Source organism: Lactuca sativa, chromosome 5 (genome assembly GCF_002870075.4).
Source record: "Lactuca sativa cultivar Salinas chromosome 5, Lsat_Salinas_v11, whole genome shotgun sequence".
NCBI classification, from domain to species: Eukaryota; Viridiplantae; Streptophyta; class Magnoliopsida; order Asterales; family Asteraceae; genus Lactuca; species Lactuca sativa.
In genome coordinates, this window is record NC_056627.2 from 220,336,790 (window position 1) to 220,356,513 (window position 19,724).

The 19,724-nt window shown below is 35.0% G+C and overlaps 2 protein-coding genes across 2 annotated transcripts; one reads left to right on the forward strand and one right to left on the reverse strand.

Moving 5' to 3' along the window:
* The first annotated feature begins 752 nt into the window (after positions 1–752).
* LOC111920644 (uncharacterized) lies at positions 753–3,147 on the forward strand. Its single transcript, XM_023916219.3, has 5 exons — positions 753–1,212; positions 2,006–2,185; positions 2,326–2,452; positions 2,533–2,646; positions 2,740–3,147. Exons 1-5 carry the CDS (start codon positions 874–876, stop codon positions 2,853–2,855), a joined length of 876 nt encoding a protein of 291 aa, XP_023771987.1. The 5' UTR covers positions 753–873; the 3' UTR covers positions 2,856–3,147.
* A 109-nt stretch (positions 3,148–3,256) lies between these two features.
* LOC111920633 (uncharacterized) lies at positions 3,257–7,641 on the reverse strand. Its single transcript, XM_023916208.3, has 15 exons — positions 7,389–7,641; positions 6,667–6,962; positions 6,503–6,582; positions 6,323–6,423; positions 6,101–6,223; positions 5,811–5,880; positions 5,317–5,403; positions 5,137–5,202; positions 4,915–5,007; positions 4,794–4,850; positions 4,515–4,646; positions 4,186–4,276; positions 4,013–4,101; positions 3,739–3,932; positions 3,257–3,649 (listed from the first exon to the last, which is right to left on the reverse strand). Exons 2-15 carry the CDS (start codon positions 6,875–6,877, stop codon positions 3,499–3,501), a joined length of 1,545 nt encoding a protein of 514 aa, XP_023771976.1. The 5' UTR covers positions 6,878–6,962; positions 7,389–7,641; the 3' UTR covers positions 3,257–3,498.
* Between the last annotated feature and the right edge of the window lie 12,083 nt (positions 7,642–19,724).

The window sequence follows — 19,724 nt, forward strand, 5'->3', positions numbered from 1 at the left end:
TTTTTGTTGTTTTTGATAATGGATAGGGGAAAACTTGGTGTGTAGCACAAAGCCAGGCTACCGAACCGAAGTTGCAACAAGTTCTTGACTATCTTTGACCTGGAGGATCGTGCTTTAACCCTAACACTGGGCGAAATCATGCGTCTTATGCTATTGATCTTAACTTTCAAATTAATGGTGTATGCGATATTAGTTATGCTACTCCTGCTGTCACAGATCCATGTAAGTTTCTTTTTCTATTGGAATATTTTCTAAATAAATGCTCTGGCACATCAAATATCTGGTGATAGGTGTACAAATTGAAACTAATTTTGTGTTGTTTTTATGTAGCTTTCGGGACATGTGTCTACCCCTAACTGATGAAAAATTCATAATCGAACTACACGTTGAAGGAAGATAATATTTTTTTCAAATTCTTGAAGGGTGAAAAGAATGTATAAAACAATCTAATAAGTAGAAATAAAATGTTCTTTTACTCGTTACATGTTGTTTGATATATTATATTGTGTGTATGCTTAGAACATCATATGCCATTTTAAGAAAGTAACGTTATTATTCATTAAATAAACGTGTCGAAATCTCTAACCTTAACTTGTTAATTTCATGTCGGGTTCGTGTCGGGTTTTCGTGTCATGTCATGTTTTACTAGGTCTATAATAAAGTTATTTGTTGAAGTTCAAAAGGGACTAAAAGTGCGTTTTGGAATCTACATGTGGTTGAAATGAAATTTACGGAAGTCGTGCAAAACGTAAAACCCAATTTGTTTCTAGAATCGTCGTCGAGTTCTGCAACGAAAAGACACCTCTTGCCGTCGATTGCGATTTTTAAGATTTCTGTGTGTGTTGGTGTGTGTTTCTGTGAGAGACGTTGAGAATGGTGGTGCTTGAGCCGATTCCTTCGACTGATGACGAACCAAAAAGGTCAAAATCAACCACCGTTGCCGCCGGCAGCGTAGATTCAGGTAGTGGCGATAAAGCAAACGGCGCCGGAGTAGATATGAAAAGTGACAACAGAGTAACCGCCGACGGATACGCATCCGATGGTTTCGAAACCGCAAGCGAGACCGAAGTTGGCGATGATGAGATTGTATCTGATGATAATAACAATTCAAATGACTCCATTGAACATCAACAACACCATCCGGAAGAACTGTCTGTGGCGTCAAAGGATCAGTGCTTTGAAGATACGCTCGACGAAGACGAACTCAAGCAGGTTCACTCTTTCTCTCTTTCGAGGTTATAATTCATATACCCTGCGGTGTTTAGGTTTTGTCATTTAGTTGAAGCCTCTGGCATCCGCGTTTAGTTTTTGATTTTATCCAATGGTGTAATACCTAGAATTTGTGTTTGGAAGCATTTTACAGTATCATCTTGCCAAATTAGCTGCTGATTAGAATCTTCGTATTGATTTTGCTTGCTAGCTCTATGTTGATTTTGCTTTTAGATGGTTTTCAACACATGATTCGCATCACTCATGGTGTTCAAAACGTCTAATACATGATACTCTTGGTACTGGTAATATGCTTCTTGAGTTCTTGATATAGGTGGATTCTACTTTTTTCTTCTAGTCTCCATATGAACAATGTGAAGTGTGGATATTCTTGCAGTAACTAGTCTAATCCTTGGGCTTGGGATTGAATTCGAATTCTAAAAAATCTCCATTTAGGATCATCCTTTGTGACTTTTTTAGCTAAAAGTATTCATTCTTTTCTATTCATAATACAGAAGCATATATATATATATATATATATATATATATATATATATATATATATATATATATATATATATATATATATATATGATATTCATTTTGGTTACATAAAAGTATGAATTGATTTCCCCTTTCCCTATTGTCTTGATGGAAGGTTTCCTTATATACATGATGATCATAGTCAAACCCTTCTTGTGTCATGTATAAGATCCACCATGAGAGACAAAAGAATAGTTGCTTGAAAAAAAGAAGTTGAATTCAATGTTGCTCACTTATTATCTTGGAGATGCAGAAACTTTTGGAAGAAATGAATGAGGCAAAAGTTGAAGGCAACAAGTTATTTGGAGATGGTTTGTATGAAGAGGCTTTATTGAAGTATGATTATGCCATACAACTTGCACCCGAAATCTCCTCACTTTCAGAAATTAGGTCAATTTGTCACAACAATCGTGCAACATGTTTCTTTAAACTTGTGAGTTCTAATCTTTTACCTTATCAATTAAATTTTGTAGTTATGTGCTTATGATATATATATATATATATATATATATATATATATATATATATATATATATATATATATATATATCTATGGAGTTATATATATGACAGGGGAAGTATGAGGAGTCCATAAAAGAGTGCACAAAAGCATTGGAACTAAACCCTAATTACATGAAAGCTCTTGTTAGAAAAGCAGAAGCCCATGAGAAGCTTGAAAATTATGAAGATGCTATTGCTGGTAATTAAGTTAAATAATTAATACTTTGATTAATCATTTCTTTTTGAAATTTGTTTTATTGATATTGTTGTACTTTTTAGGTATGAAGAAAATCTTGGAATTAGATCCTTCAAATAAGCAAGCTAAGAGGACAATTATCCGTTTAGAACCATTGGCTGTAGAAAAACGTGAAAAGATGAAGGAAGAGATGCTTGGTATTAATATTATTATTATAATAATAATAATTAAGTTTAATTAACAAAATTAAAAAAAATATTGAAATATGTGTTTGAATATGTATATTGTAGGGAAGTTGAAAGATATGGGGAACACAATTTTGGGGAAATTTGGGATGAGCGTGGACAATTTTAAAGCGGTAAAAGATCCAAATACCGGCTCTTATTCCATCTCATTTCAGCGTTGAAGACAGACAGACTGGCAGACTGAAAAACAGACAGAGACACAGACAGACAGATGTGTCATTTGAAGGAACATAAACATAATAGTTGTGCATGTGCATACATACCCCTATTCCCTTTACACTATCTTTTTGGTATTAAGATGGAAGCATATGATATTAAAAAAAACAATGGACATTATATATTTTAATTTTCATTTCATTCTTATTAATTTCAGACGTGTTTGGTATGAACATTATTTTGTATGTTGATTCATTTTCTATATTATTTTATGTTTCATATATTGAAAATTAAAAACTACTTTATCCATTATTTAATGATTTAGTTGTTCTTGGTTGCTAAACTTTCTAATTTTATTACAATGGAGTTAAATGATTTCACATTTACAACAATAGTTGCCACTTGCTTTGACACAATCATTATTTGCTGTGAAATTGGCTTTTCGTGTACAATTGAGGTTTCAATGATAAACCACATTATTACAAAAGTACAACAAAAAGAAATATGTCATGTTTACAAGTTCTAACTATTAATTATTACACCAAAAACATATCGATTTCACCTTTTCAGTGTAATCCACCAACTTTATGTCCAAATAAAATATGAAAAAGAAAAAAGAATTGTTGATGAAAGTGAATGATTCTGTTGCTATCGACTTTGTACTACATGAGCATGAGCATGAACATGAACATGATTATTATTATTATTAGTATTATTGTTGTTGTCTTCATCACTTTGTTTTTCTGATATCATTTCTGCATGTTGCTCCAGATACTCACTGCTGTTCATTTCTGTCAACCTGTTTTTCATTATTTACACACTCTATTGAAATATTTCTTTATTTATTATAAAAAATCATCCCTCTTTTAAAAAAAAAAATCTACATACCTACTAATAGTGCGATCTTTTACAAACCCGAGTTCATTGTCAACACAAAGGTCAGAATCGTCATTTTTCCTTGACCTTGATGAGGTTCTAGGTGCCCTACTTTGAGCATCTGAAATAGTCACAATCCTTTCAAAAAGATCAAAAGGAGTCCCCTCAGCTGTACACATCAGCCTTGCCTTATTCTCATACATCACCTGTAATTTATTTTCAATGACAAGGGTATTTACGTCTTTTTCACATACAGAAGAGAAGCAAAAAAAAAAAAGAATCTCACATCAACTAGAGTGACAAACCGATGGGCTGCAGTCCTGTTGTGGAGCCCAAAAATTGGCACACCATCCAAAGCCAATGTATGAAACTTTTCTGTCATTAAAAAAATGTCATAACTTTTTTTCTTAAGTAAATAAATTGTTTATAAATTTTAAATTTTTTATTAAATTCACTTACTACATAATCCAAAATAGTCAGCAGCACCAAGTGGTTTGTTACATAATTCCTCAAAAGGAAAATATGCACATCCATTTGCACCCAATGGTACCTACTCATAAAAAAAATAATTACTATAAAATAATATGTTTATTCATATATTGTAAAAAAAAAAAACAAATTATATAATTACTAATAAATAAGTCAAGGAAACGAGTCTTTCTTGATTAAAATCTTAACTTTTTATAAATCATTAATCCAAACATCACTTTATCCTTATAGTACTTAAAGAAATAAAAAAAGAAGATGAAGATATATATGAAATGACATTTTTACCCTTGTACATGTACCTGTAGTTTTCTACCCATAACAACTTCTGCCACCTGGGGACGAGCTGTATGTTCCCCAACTAAATCTTGAAACTTTTGCAGAAGGAAATCGGATGAGTCATCATTTTTTATGAAGTAGAAACCTTCTTCAGCCTTCATTTCAAAAAAATTAAAAATAAAAAATTATAAAATATTTCGGAAATCAAATAAGTTATATAACAATAACAACACACTTGAGGAAATTGAATGAATGAGGGCAGATTTGTAATTTGTAAAAAGTTTAAAGAGTTTAGCATCTACCGATGTCCTCTTCCTATAATCTATGGAAGAACCAATTTCATGTATAATGCATCTTTCCTGCATCCATGGACAAAACTAGTAAATAAAGGGTAAAAATGGAATATTGAAAAATTGAGTTTACCTTTAATGTGGCAATGAAGGGTAGAAAAAGATCTCTTTGTAGTCCACGTTCATAAAGATTATCTGGAGCTCGGTTTGATGTAGCAACAAGTATCTATACTTCCCATTACAAAATTTAAAAAAAAAAAAAAAAATTATTATTATTATTTAGATTTATTAATATTGAAGAGAATTTAATTCTTAAAAGATATGCAAAAATTTTATAGATTTTTTTATCACTTACAACACCATTACTAAAAAGATGACCAAATAATCGATTTAGTATTAAAGCATCCGCCACATCATTAACCTGTAATATCATCATTATAATAAATTAATAATCATTGAACTATTATTATAAATGAATTTCAAGTCTTTTTTTTTATTTTTTTATTTTTTGGTTTTTTTGTAACATATTACATACCATAAACTCATCTAAGCATAATAAAATGGATTCATGAGATATTTCTCCTGCAACAACTTCAAGGGGATCAGCAACACCTTTATGCCTCTGCAATTATGATTTTTTTTTTTTTAAATATAATAGAAATAAAGTGACTTTTCTAAATATACCCTTACATGTTAGTTTTTAAATTATATATCTAAATGTCCTTTTATGTCGGTTTTACATTTGTCATCTACTTTTTACCAAACATTATTACTTTATCAGACAGTACAACTAGCTTATCAGCTACCAGCTATTCTGACAAACACAATCTTGGGATTTTTTCCACAACTTTTCCAAATATACCCTTACATGTTAGCTTTTAAATTATATATCTAAATGCCCTTTTATGTTAGTTTTACATTTTTCATCTACTTTTTACCAAACATTATTACTTTATCAGACAGTACAGCTAGCTTATCAGCTACCAGCTACCAGCTTTATTCTGACAGACATAAAGGAAGCAACTTTACCTGCAAGCGACTGTGTACGGTCAACATGAAGTCATGAAAATGGATCCTATTTTTCCTCCAATTGCTAGGCCTAATAAATTCAAAATTACATATAAAGAAGGTAAACCAAATGTTGAATCAATTTCCACGATGAGGGCATTTACGTCTTTTTCACAAACAAGAGATCAAATTCAAGAGCAAGTCTTTATCCCACCTTATATTAAGTGGAACAACAAACAAGTCCATTTTTTTTTGTCCCATTGACTTCACTATTAGTCAAAATAAATAAATAAGTAAAAAATAATGCTTACAATTGATCATAAAATAAATCCATTAACATGGTTTTTCCAGTTCCAACTCCTCCATAAAGATAAAGTCCTTTCACTGGTGAAATTAAAGATTGAGGCATGAGACGTGACCATAGCCACCTACTCCTGAAATTTTTAACAAAATATATGGAATTATAAATTTATAATATAAATATAAAAATTGAAACTTTTTGATTTCTTGATATTTGATAATTGATAATTTACCTCTCTTTTTTTCCAGAATCAGAATCACGATCCAAATGACAGGTATCAACTGATTCAACAAGCTCATCATAAAGTCTTTGAATTTCTCTTAAGGTGCCTATCTGTATATTCCCTTAATTTTTTAAAAACTAAAGGGTGTTTTTGGTATTTCAGAAATAGTTAAAAAAATTTCTAAATTACCTGACTTTTATCACCATCTTCAAGATCACCAGCTTTGATTCTTCTCTCATATTCCACAAGAGGCCCTGATCTTTTCACTTCTGTTATAAACACAACATTGTCATTTTCAACTTTTAACAATAACAAAATGACTAAATTAAGCTTTTGAATTATAATTTTGGAACCTTTATAGTTTACTTCAGCAGCATCGGAAGATATGGTTCTTGAAAACATATAAGAAGAAGGTAGTCCACATTTACAGATATTGTAAGATGATGTAGTGAAATTGCCATTATTTATATATGATCTTTTTGCAACTCCAGTTGATATTTTCTCTCCATGATGTAGAAAAGCAGATCGAATTGGTGAAAAAGATTTAACAAAAGCTCTCTTCATCTTCTTCACTCAAGTTCTTTGATGTCGATTTAAAAAGATGACCACTCCCAATGAAGGTAAACTTCAGGGGAGGGTCTCAAGAATCCTGAACAACAGAACAATTGGTAATAAAATTACAGAGATAATTAGGAATAAGGAATATATTCGATGATAAAACATAAAATTGGAGCTCATTCATGACTTGTAGTGGTCAAATTGATTAACTTTTAACCACAATTAATTAAATTATTTTGACTTGGTCATTGTTTGCATGAGAACCCGCCTTAAAAGTTAGTTAAGAAAACCAAAATTTGAAGTTTTACGTAAATCTCAAGATAACTATCATCAAGCTGACAAAATCTCGAAGAAAAAAGGTGTAATACATTAAAACCATATAAGAATCGGAAAAGGTCAAACGTTTGTTCTATTGTTGACTTTCGAGAAATCCGACCAATGGAAATATCATATGATTCCTGGAAATGAAACTATTGAGGCGTGCGAGAATCAAAAGCTAAAGAAACCGAAAACAAACCTGAATTCGGGTGGATAGGCTTTCGAAAAGTGCAACACAGATAATTGAATTGAAGTCTGCGAGGGGGAGCTGCGTTTAGAAGATTGAGCAATTCGCTGTTGATATGTTATCCGAATGGAGGTTAAATACCGATAAGGGTCTGATAAATATAAATCTTTTGTAATGATCAGAAAAATATGAAGAACCCTAAATTTATGGAACTCCCTGAAGTTGGTGGAGAGAAAGAGAACCCTGTTTTGTTGGAAAGAGACAATGGGAATGGGATCTGCGTTGGGTCATGATCTTTTTTATATTTTGTTCCTTTGACTCAATTATCCGAAATGGTCCCTGTACTATTCTTCATTCAATAGTTTTGTCCTTCACAAAAAAAAGGTCCTTTAATGAAGAATTTTATCTTGATTATGTAGAGAAACAATCAATTAAACATGACAACTAATTGATTATGTAGAGAAACAATCAATTAAACATGACAACTAAATGTTAGAAACTCTCAATAGTCTGTTGTTAAATATGTTTGTCATATCAGTTGTCATGTAACGATATAATTATTGAATGAACACATAAAAAAAACACAGTTAACCGACAAGATGGAGAAAAGTTTGATTTGATCATTTGATTTTTTACATAATATCAAACATTATATATCTACGACTTGAATTATTGAATAATGATATACCAAAACCTATAAAAATAATACAAAATTATGAAGATTTAAAAAACTACAACAAATCAACAATAAAGTTAAGTTACACCGTTTAGTTGTGTGTTTTTTATTTAACGTTTTAAATTTTATACATTCTTTTAGTTGGAATTTAATTAGATTTTATTTTTAGTTGGAGTTTATTTTTTATACATTTCCTAGTTGAAATATGGTTGAGGGATCTAAAAGGAAGAGAGAGTAATGTTGATGTAAAAGAGAGAGATGGTTAGGGATATGGTGCGCCCTAATATTAAACGTGTAAATCCAAAAAAATAAGAATATGAATGTGCTAGGTTTATAATGTTTACTAGGCGAATGTCGGCGTGTTGCGCAGAAACATCTGTATAGTTGAAGTTTCTACAAATATATGTTTTTTTTTTAAATATAACGATAACGTTGTTGTTAAATTTGATATAAGTAATTAATATACTAATTTAATATAATATATGATAATATATACATCTATTATAACTGTATAGTCTCAATCATTTGAATGACTTCTACCCACGAGTTACAAATGAATAAAATTAAATATAATATATGGTTTAATATTATTTATAGTTGTTATTATTAATTAATTTTTTAAAATTTATTTACTTAATGTTTTAATTTCTATCATTATAATTATTAAAACAACAAACACTGTTTTTTTATTTTTAAAGGTAACAATGTAATCATTTATATAGAGTTATTTTTAACTATTGTTATTGTAAGTTATTTTAAACTATTTATTTGAAAACTTTTAACGATTATAAAAATATCTTTAGGAAATATTTTAGTTAAACTGATATTACGATTTAGTTTTTGCATTTATCATTACAATTTATCACTTTTAACTATTTACAACACATTTTTTGTTTTTTTAAGTGGAACTGAAATTTATATTTAAGTTAACATGTTAATGTTATATTTAAATTAACAATTTAAGTATTTTATCCAAATTGTTCAAAAGTTGTAACTTTAAACTGATAATGGTTTACATACAATAACATATTAAATCTAATAAATTAAGTATAATACGTTAAAAGTTAAAAACATAACTTTATAAGTAGAAGTAAAGATATCATTTTAAAATAGAAATTTAGTTTATTTATGATTACACTTTAGGTTTGATATTTATTTAACCTTATTAATCAACTTATAATCATTATTAGAAAGACACTACAATTTATTACTTTTAACTATTTACAAAATATTATTTTGGTTGTTTAAATTAAACTAACATTTATACTTAACTTGACCCAGTAATGTTATATCTAAATTAATAATTTAAGTATTTTATACAAATTGTTCCAAAATTGGATCTTTAAAATGATAATGGTTTACATCCAAGAATATATTAAAACTAATAAATTAAGTATAATATGTTAAAAGTTAAAAAAAAACATAGTTTTATAAGTAGAAGTAAAGATATTATTTTAATATTGAAATTTAGTTTATATATAATTACATTTTAGGTTTGATATTTATTTAACCTAATTAACCAAATTATAATTATTATTAGAAAGAAATTGAAAAGTCATGGAAGTTTCAAATGAATGTGGTGTCGTGGTGAAAGAAAAATGCATGGTAGTTTCAAATTAATGTGGTGAAAGGAAAAATATTTCATTTATAAGTAGATATAGATATAGATATAAATATAGATATATGTAGGGATGAAAGTGGGTCCAAACCCGGACCGGATGGACCCGGAGCTGGAAAACCCGGAACCGGTTAACGGGATTTTGTAGAACCGGAAACCGGACCGGTATATAGGAACCGGTTCCGGTTCGGTTCCGGGTATGGTTCCGAGTAAAGTAGGTCTAGAACCGGAAAACCCGAAAACATCAAAGTGGGTAGGTTGGAACCGGATAAAGTGGGTTTAGAACCGGAAAAACTGGAATTTTTTGGTAATTACTTACTACTCAGTGGGTTGAACTTTGAAAATTTTCATATTGATATCCCGACTTTGGGTGACTGTAACTCATTGAATATGAAACCAAAATTAACAAAATTATAGTCTAAAATCATGTACAAACTCTAAAATACACTCTGGAAATAACCGCATGTCAATCCGACTTTAAACGAATGATATTTTCATGTGTTAACATTTTCACATAATACAAAGTACAAAAACAAATAGTTGAAAAGTTGAAAATTTCCAGTTTTGATATCCCGACTTCGGAGGGCTGTAGATCATTGAATGTTAAACCAAAAATGACAAAATTATAGTCTAAACTCATGTACAAACTGTAAACTCCAAATTGGAAAAAAAAAAAACTACATGTCAATCCGACTTCAAACGAATTAGATATGCATGTTTTAAAACTTTCATCGAATACAAAAAAACTGAAAAGCTAAAAACTTCCAACTTTGATATCTCGATTTTGGAGGACTGTAAGTCAATGAATATAATACTAAAAATGGCAAATTTATAGTCTAAAATCATGTACAAACTTTAAATTACATGTTGGAAAAAACCGCATGTCAATCAGAGTTGAAACGGATGAGATATGTATCTTTTAAACGTTTCACAAAAACCGGTTCCGGCCCTAAAAGTGGTTCCGGTTCCAAACATCGGTTCCGGTTTTTAGACCCGGTTTACCCGGACCCGATGGACCCAAACCCTGATTACCCGGAACCCGGATAAAGCCAAATTTTAAACCCGGAACCGGTTCTATATATTCCGGTTCCGGTTCCGGTCCGATTCCGGTTCCAATCCGGTTTTCCGGTTCTAAATCTCTATCCCTAGATATATGTATGTTAAACAAGATAAGCCCTGTAAAAACCAAAACATGACCACGACTTTTGTGATTATGATTATATATTGTATATAATATAACCCTTTGTGAGATTGTAACTAAAAATAGATGATATCTAGTGGTATTTTTTGTGAGATATTGTAACTAAAATTATATGATATATTGGTATTTCTACTCATATTATATATAATATAACCTTTTGTGAGATTGTAACCAACGTGGTATTATTTAGCAATTCATATATATGGTTGCTTGTTTCAAGCAGGCTTATTTAATAGAGGGTTTGTTGTTCTCAGTAAACTTCAGTCTTCATATTCAACAATCCTCATGGACAACAAACAAACTCCAAAAAAGAAATCACTTAAAATATTTACTAACAAAAAAAAACAAATCCCAACTTTATCCCAAATCATTTGAGAAAGGCAATATGATGGATCTAATTGGCGTAAAACTGTTAACATGTAGACTAAAATGAAAATAATCAAAGGACAAAGGACTAATCTTTACATATTAAATGAAAGTGGATGACGATTGTTGTAATTCCCTCGACTTGTTTACGGCTTCTAATATAAGCATAAGAGTTTATGGGACACATGGGACATGATTAGAGAAAACGTGAGGCTGAACATGCAACCATGACTTTAATATATTATTTAAGCTCCAGAAAATCATAGTTTATTATTGGTTAATAATCAAAAAAGTTATTATATTGGCTTTGAATCTGTTAAAATCTTTCCATAATTTTAATATATATATATATATATATATATATATATATATATATATATATATATATATATATATATATATATATATATGGAAAAAGTGAATATACTTATATACCCTTAAGGGTATATAAGCTTAGGTACCCAAACACGTTATAATACGTCATTTTGTTTGATATATTCATTATAATGTTCTTAAACTTCTACCCCTAACTTGATTTACTTTCAAGATTTTCCAATTTTCACTATTATCTTTCTCATACATCATATATTTTTACCGAACACCTACTAATCTATATATATTGTAGCTGAAAATGAAAAATATGTAAAAGGAAGATAAATGTGTAATTTATAAAAATCATGAAAGTAAATCAAGTTAGAAGTTAAATTATAAGGAACATTAGACAATTAGAATGTATTATATAATACAAAACGACGTAATATAGTGAGTTTGGGTACCTAAGCTTATATACCCTTAAGGGTATATTCACTTTTCCATATATATATATATATATATATATATATATATATATATATATATATATATATATATATATATATATATATATATATATATATATATATATATATGGTGACGTTCAATAAAGAACCATAATTAACCAAGAAACCAATCTTTTTTTCAACTTTTATACTTATCTTTTATCAAAAAAAAAACTAAAAATACAGAAATTCATAACTTTTTATCCTTTTTCCAATGATATAAAATTCGATTTTTTTTTTGTTTACGTCTAATTCACAATGTGAATCTTCGAAAATTCACAACCTGAATCCGGATTCACACGGTGAATCTGAAAAATATTTTTCACATTTACAATGTTAATATATGAATTTAAATATTTTTAGATTTTTTTTCGATAAAGAATAAGCTCTAGAAATTGAAAAAAAGATTTGGTTCCTTGAAGAACCTATAATTATGGTTCTCTATTGAACTTTTTCATATATATATATATATATATATATATATATATATATATATATATATATGTTGAGGTTCAATAAAGAACTATAATTAACAAGGAACCAATGAACCAATCGTGAGCGTCAGAAATTATAATGATCAACGGTCAAGGAAATACATGTACAATTTTACATTGTACGCACATATACCGGATTATACCAAAAAAATACCTCCTTACCAAAAAAACTCACCTCTTTTTTTTTGTTTAAATTTTTTTTGAGCCACATATTTTATTAAAAAAAACCGAATATACCGTTGTTCTCAATTTTTCGTCCTCTTTCCATAGAGATCGATGTTGATATCTAAAAAATATAACTTTTTTTTTCGAAAAAAAACCACTTCATTTTGTTAGTTTTTTTCAATATTTAAGTTTATTTTTATCAATAACAATAATAATAATTATACCAAAAATATTAATTTTTTGTACTCTATTAATAAACATCAACACCGATTTTAAAAATAAAATTAAAAAAAAAAACTCGAACAGTGTAGATTCACACTGTAAGTCTAAACTGTAAATATTTCAATTTTTAACATTCACAACGTGAAAAAAACTCGAACAGTTCAGATTCACATTGTGAATCTGACTTACTATTATTCACATTGTAAATCCGACTTACTATTATGCACACTATGAATCTGAGAAGGTTCAGAAAAAAAAAACCTCGATCAGTGTAAATATTTCAACTTTAAACATTCACAATGTGAAAAAGCTCCAATCAGTTCAGATTCACACTGTGAATTTGACTTACTATTATGCACACTGTGAATCTGAACTGAAATATCGTTTTTTTACATTAATATGAATCTATGTTTAAAAAGTACAAAAAAAGCATGAATTTTGATATATTTATTAATTTTTTTCTATAAAAAAATAAACCTTAACTTTTCAACAAAGAAAATGAAGTGAATTTTTTTTCGAAAAAAAAGTTCGTTTTTTATATATCTGTAACACCCATAATCAGAAAGACCATGAAAGAAAAGGAAAACCCTAAGTAATGGGGTTAACTCGTCGAGTCCAGGGTGGAACTCGACGAGTCCGAGCGGGATCCGGGTCGAAGAGTAAGTGATCGACTCGACGAGTCGGAGAGTGGACTCGACGAGTCCGGTCTGGATTGGGAAACCCTAAATCCGGGACTTTGGGCACTATTTAAGAGTCTTATTCTCTCCATTAGGGTTCCTTGGAGCCTCTCTCATCCAGAAACTAAAACCCTCAGCCTCCATTGTTGCATATTCAAGTCTCTTGCCATTTTTGGGTGATTTGAAGGAAGACGGAAGGAAGGAATCATTGGGGCTTCAAGGATTGGATTTAGATCTTGAGTTTGGGTCACCTTTCAGAGTTATTGAAGGTATTAAGTCGTTATTTTCACCCTTCTTCATCTAGATCTACCTTGGTTATGAGTTTTGGGGCTTTTATGCCATGTTTAAGAACCATTTCGAGTTAGAAGCCCAGATCTGAAGTTGCTACTTCAGATCTAAGTGTATCTTGGCCTAGAAAATCATAAAGCATCAGTCTATGGGTTGGTTGTTAAGCCTCTTTGTCTTAAACCCTAGTTTGTAGTGTTTTGAGCCTTGATCTCCTTAGTTATACGTAAAGTTTGCAATTTTACGTGGGGAACGGACTTTGGAAGTATGGATCTATGATTTGGAGCCCCTGCATGGCTCGAAAAGCCACTGGATGGATTAAGAACTAGAGCGACTCGGCGAGTCACATGGGTGGACTCGGCAAGTTGGATGAAGTTGGGCAGGAACTCGGCGAGTTGGAAGAACAACTCAGCAAGTCTGTTGAAGATTGCCTGGGACTTGGCGAGTCTGTTCTTGGACTCGGCGAATCAAGTCGTGAAACCCCAAACCCTTCAAGTTAAGACTCGGATCAGTGAGTTGAGTGGGGACTCAGTGAGTTGGACAGGTCAGGACTCGGAAATCGGTAGACTCGGCGAGTCAGGGGCTGACTCGGCGAGTCGAGTCGCGAATGAAAGGATTCTGAGCTAATGAACTCGGCGAGTCAGTAAGCAGACTCGGCGAGTAGGGTTGACCTGGAAGGTTGACTTTGACCAGAGTTGACTTAGTTGACTTTTGGAGAACAGTTAAGCTAAGTGATATATGTTTTGATATTGGTAGCTCGGGGAGCTAGTGGAGCAGCGGTTCAGGGAATTTTCAGTCAGCATCCAGAGGGGTTACCAGCAAGTTCAACAGTACGAGGTGAGTTTCCCTTTGTGTGAATGGGTCTACGGCCACAATGCCGGCCCGTGTAGTTATGAGTAGGAAGACCCGGGGGTTAGCCCTAGGCGCAATATGCTAGAATAATATTCAGGACCAAGGTCCAATAATAGCGGGCGGGTGCCCAAGGAATGGTTTATATGATAGTTTATACTTGTTGTCTATGTGATACATGTATGTGCCTGGTAGGGAGGTGAGTGTGGGCGAGGTCCCGTATCTCACCAATAGCAGAGTGTGGACGGTGTTCCACATCTCATTAGCAACAGAACAGGGGCGAGGCCCAAGTTAGGGAAAGAGTGAGTGTGGGCTGGGCCCGTATCTTCTTATCATTAGGAGCGTGGATGGGGTTCCATGACTCATCAGTAGCAGGACAAGGGCGAGGCCTCATGACAGGATTTATTAGTATGTGTTAGCTTATGTGTTGTGATATGCCTATGTCTTAGTATATGTTAGCGGGCGAGGCCTAAGTGAAACAGATATGTATCCGAGCGGGGCTCGAAGCCAGGCGGAGCCTGGAGCGGCGGGGCCGTTGTAGCGGGCGTGGCCTAGTATATGCTGTATGTGTTTATGCAGGGTATGTGGTAGGTTGGGGTACTCACTAAGCTTCATGCTTACGGTTTTCAGTTTTGGTTTCAAGTACTTCCGGTAGCGGAGGGAAGAGCTCAGGGTGATCGCATGACACACACCATAGATTAGTCAGCCTGGGATGTTTTACTCTGATAATGAACATATGTTTTGGAATTTATTACTCTGATTTTGTTATTGATTGACAAATATGTTTTAAGTATTGCTTTATAAAAGAAATTTTTAGTCTTGAAAATTGGGACGTTACAAGTTGGTATCAGAACCTTGGTTTGAGGGATTCAGACATACTCTCGGGTGTGCCTGAACTCAAACTAAGGGATTGATATAAAAGTTTTCAAAATACAGTTTTGTAAAAAGAGTTTTGAGAAAGGAAACAGTTTTAGAAAAACAAAAAGAATTCAGAAAGAAAAGAACTTCGATAAGAGAAAAGGGTGTGGTGCATGCAATCAGCCGAGCTCAAGTAAGTACCCCAAAACACCCATACAAGTTATGTTACGATTATCAGTTAGTAGAACAACATGCTAGATTATGACTAAGGATCTAGGGAGGATGCCTTATGTGCCTGTTATATGTGCTTTTCAGCTGTATGGTAGTACTAGATAGACAGTAGTAGGGTAGCCTGTTTAGGTTATGCCTGAGTACATGAGATTATGTTACACGCTAGTACAGATTCTTGATATGAGGTTGTGATTGCTTGAGTATGTTATGGTTAGATTTTCCCTTGTCTGAATGTTACTTGCTTTGTGCATCGTGGGATTCTGAGTGATGGGAGTTAGCCATTAGGTGAATACGTCACGTCACATGTGATCAGGGTTGAATAATCTCAGAGTGTTGGATTTGGCCCTATTGCGCAGCTCTTGTCTAAGTCCAACCACTGTAGGGACGAGTCTTTTACTCGAAGGATTATCTGAGCCTCGTCACATGTGATGGTATTCAGGTGATGGATAATTGGCATCACAAGGAGGCCTTCAACGGCTGAGGACTGGTTTGGTTGAAGTCAGAAGTTTCCCTAGGGTAAGCCTAGGATGAGATAGTGTTGGGAGCAGTAGTAGTAGAGAAAGGGACCTAGTGGAGTCGAAGCAGTTCTTGAGGAAAGTACGGATAGATGTGGAAGGTAGTATGGGACCGTACTACTGAAAGCAGAGGATCTATATTCGATTCGGGAAAGGCCGAGATGAGACCGGGGAAATTGTAGTGTGTGTATGATCCCTCAGCAGTGATGAGTATTCTAATAGTTATTGCGTTATGTTTTCAGCATGGTGACATTGCGAGAGAGACCAGTGGGCGGATCAGGCACCGGAGAGGGATCAGGCTCGGGTTCAGGGACCGATCAGCTCGAGGAGCGTATGAGAGAGTTTATATCAGCAGAGGTTACGCCCGGCATACTAGACCAAACTCCTGTGATCTTTGGCACGGTCAAGGAGGGTATACTGGAGGTTTTGGATGAGAGGCCGGGAGCCTTCCGTACAGAGATGATGGCTTTGATGGGAGCTCGTACTTTGACATTCCGAGAGTTTAGAGCTTGCGGAGCGCCAGGTTATCATGGGGCTAGGGACCACATTGCTAGTAGCAGGTGGTTGGCTGATGTTGCCAATGCTTTTCGTACGAGCCGGTGTCCCGAGGGGGACAAGGTCAGACTCGCCTCCTGTCTTCTGAAGGACAGAGCGAGGGATTGGTGGGAAGAGAGTGGTCATGCTTTGGGGGATGATGTTGCGTTGGACGCGATGACATGTAGTGATTTTTCATCTAGATTCAGGGCTGAGTTCTCACCGACTATTGAGGTGCAGCAGTTGGCACGGGAGTTTCAGGATTTGGCACAGACCACTGAGATTGTGGTGGAGATCACCACCAAGTTCAGGGAGATGGCTCTTCTTGTTCCGCAGTATGTCGCGGATGAGGAGATGAAGAAGGCCCGATACCACGAGATGCTGAGGAGTGACATCAGGGAGTTTGTGAGCAGGTCCGGCTGCAAGACGCTAGAGGACATGATCTCGCGGGCCAGGGAGAGGGAGATCGATTTGGAGCAGATCCGGAAAAGGAAGCCGAATGAGATTCAGGTAGCCACAGGATCGGGCAAAAGGCCCAATGGATCGGATTCGAGATCGAGGGATTATCAGGACCACAGTCGATGCGGGAAGTGTGGCGGGACGCACGGGGGTGCGTGCAGGAGTGGTAGTGGTGGAGAGTCTAGCTGCTTCAAGTGCGGTCGGACTGGTCATTTTAGCAAGGATTGTATTGTGACCACCACTCAGGGATCGGACCTGATATGTTTTCACTGCAGTCAGCGGGGCCACAAGAAGGCCCAGTGTCCCATTTTGCTTTCAGCAGGACGGGTGATGGCACCTGCCCCTGCAACTTTGAGGATCACAGACGGCCGTCAGGGCCGAGCAGTGGCGCCTGTGGTAGGAGGCAGGGCTTTTCAGATGACTACCATGGAGGAGCGAGCAACGCCAGACGCAGCAGGTATGCGACTTTAGTTTTCTGTTTCCTTCATTCATGATTACATTGTTATGGTTATGCATCATTATTGGTATGAGTATTATAGAATTATACGGCTTGCATGTGATTTAGTTATATGCCATCTGCATACCTTAGATATTAAAATGATAGTAGGGGGTTGTGCTCGATGGAAGCAGACTACTCAGGATGCAGTAACTATAGCATGCTTATATGGGACTCAGTAATGTTCCGCTAGATTCGAAAAGGTGTTATTGAGTGATGGATCGGTTAGATCCCTAGCTATGGAAAGCTTGGTTCTTCAGCAGATTGTTTGCGGTATTGCGGAGAAGATTGGGAATTCTTCTCAAGCATTAAGCAGTGAGGTATAAGCAGGATCAAAGTAGGGGAGAACCCTCTGAGTATGCGAGGGTAAGAGCGCGCAGATCCAGAGTGAGTGCACGACCTCTGAGAAGGAAAAGAAGTAGCATGGCGATTGATGGATTGAGGGTTCAACATTGGGTGTTTGAGAAACTTCCCAGCAGAGAGTTCATGTAATCAGGATGGTTAGTAGCTGGTCGGAATTCGGGTTGGAGGATCGCCTGTAGGACTCGGGTAAGTCAAAATGAGGAATTTGAGAATGATTAGCATGGGATGCTTACACGTTATTAGTTAGTGCCAGAGACAGCATGAAGATGCATGGAAGAGCGGCGGGAGAGCCGCAGCTTTCTCCAGCAATAGTCAGAGGCGGAAAGTGTCGTAATACTACGGGGTAGCCGTAGCATTCACTAGTAGTCAGTGAGTATGGAAGGTGTTGTAAGACTACGGGTAAGCCGTAGCATTCCCTAGCAGCTTAGTTATCGGAGTTGGGGCGAGGCCCTTACCTCCTAGTGATCTAGGTAGGAATCAGGAATGGGTAGTGGATGAGAATAGTATAGCCGGGTGAGACCCGTGGGCGAGGCCCGTGAGTTTTAGTAGCACAGGTGGGACCTGGTAAGGACCTTAAGGTCGAGTTAGGGGGATCGAGGATCCCAGGACTTGTAGCGCCAGAGTAGCAGAGTAGAGGAGGGCAGTATTAGGTATCCTAAGTTTCTACGGAAATCGCGGGGAGTGATTAGGAGTTTGTGTCGGGGCTAGCGACCGGTGGGAGCCGGTAATCCAGATGTTGATAGGATAGTAGGGACCAGGGTGGTCTTGGTTCATCCAAAAGGCGGATAAGGGATAGCAGGATTTTCAGTGAGTGGCAGTAATGGTAAGCAGACTATGGTGGAATTCAGTTAGTTGATCGAGGGGTGCTCAGCACCAAGTTATAGTAGTGAGAAGTGTCCAGTGGATACTGGCGGTAATGACCCGTACTGGAAGTAGCGGGGGTAATGGAGTTGGTGAAGGATAGGACCTTCACAGTGGCAGAGGAAGTAGTTAGTTATGGAACGTTGCCTTGGGATGGCTAGAAAACGCACAAGGAAAGAAGGGGGGTGAACCCGTAGGATGTCTAGCATAAGTACTCGGGGAGTACCAAAAGGATTGTCAGTTGAGTAAGTTGTGTTTCCAGGATGGTCAGGTTTAGGGTAAACCCGAGAATATTATCCGCAAGGATTAATGATAGTCAGAATAACTGAGCAAAAAGCCAGCGGAGGTAGTCAGCGGGTGTTAGGTTTTCCCAAGCAGAGTGTTGAAGGCAGATTGCAGGAGGGTTGGCCGTAGAGAAACTTCGAGAATGAAGTTTAGTTTAAGTGGGGGAGAGTTGTAACACCCATAATCAGAAAGACCAAGAAAGGAAAGGAAAACCCTAAGTCAAGGAGGTCAACTCGTCGAGTCCAGGGTGGAACTCGACGAGTCCGAGCGGGATCCGGGTCGAAGAGTAAGTGACCGACTCGACGAGTCGGAGAATGGACTCGGCGAGTCCGGTCTGGATTGGGAAACCCTAAATCTGGGACTTTGGGCACTATT

Coding starts and splice junctions, on each gene's coding strand:
- LOC111920644 (XM_023916219.3), top strand. CDS start 874: ATGGTGGTGCTTGAGCCGATTCCTTCGACTGATGACGAACCAAAAAGG. Junction 2,453..2,532: donor TTATGAAGATGCTATTGCTG/GTAATTAAGTTA, acceptor TGTACTTTTTAG/GTATGAAGAAAATCTTGGAA. Junction 2,647..2,739: donor GATGAAGGAAGAGATGCTTG/GTATTAATATTA, acceptor TGTATATTGTAG/GGAAGTTGAAAGATATGGGG.
- LOC111920633 (XM_023916208.3), bottom strand. CDS start 6,877: ATGAAGAGAGCTTTTGTTAAATCTTTTTCACCAATTCGATCTGCTTTT. Junction 4,102..4,185: donor TGACTATTTTGGATTATGTA/GTAAGTGAATTT, acceptor TTTTAATGACAG/AAAAGTTTCATACATTGGCT. Junction 3,933..4,012: donor GGTTTGTCACTCTAGTTGAT/GTGAGATTCTTT, acceptor AATAAATTACAG/GTGATGTATGAGAATAAGGC.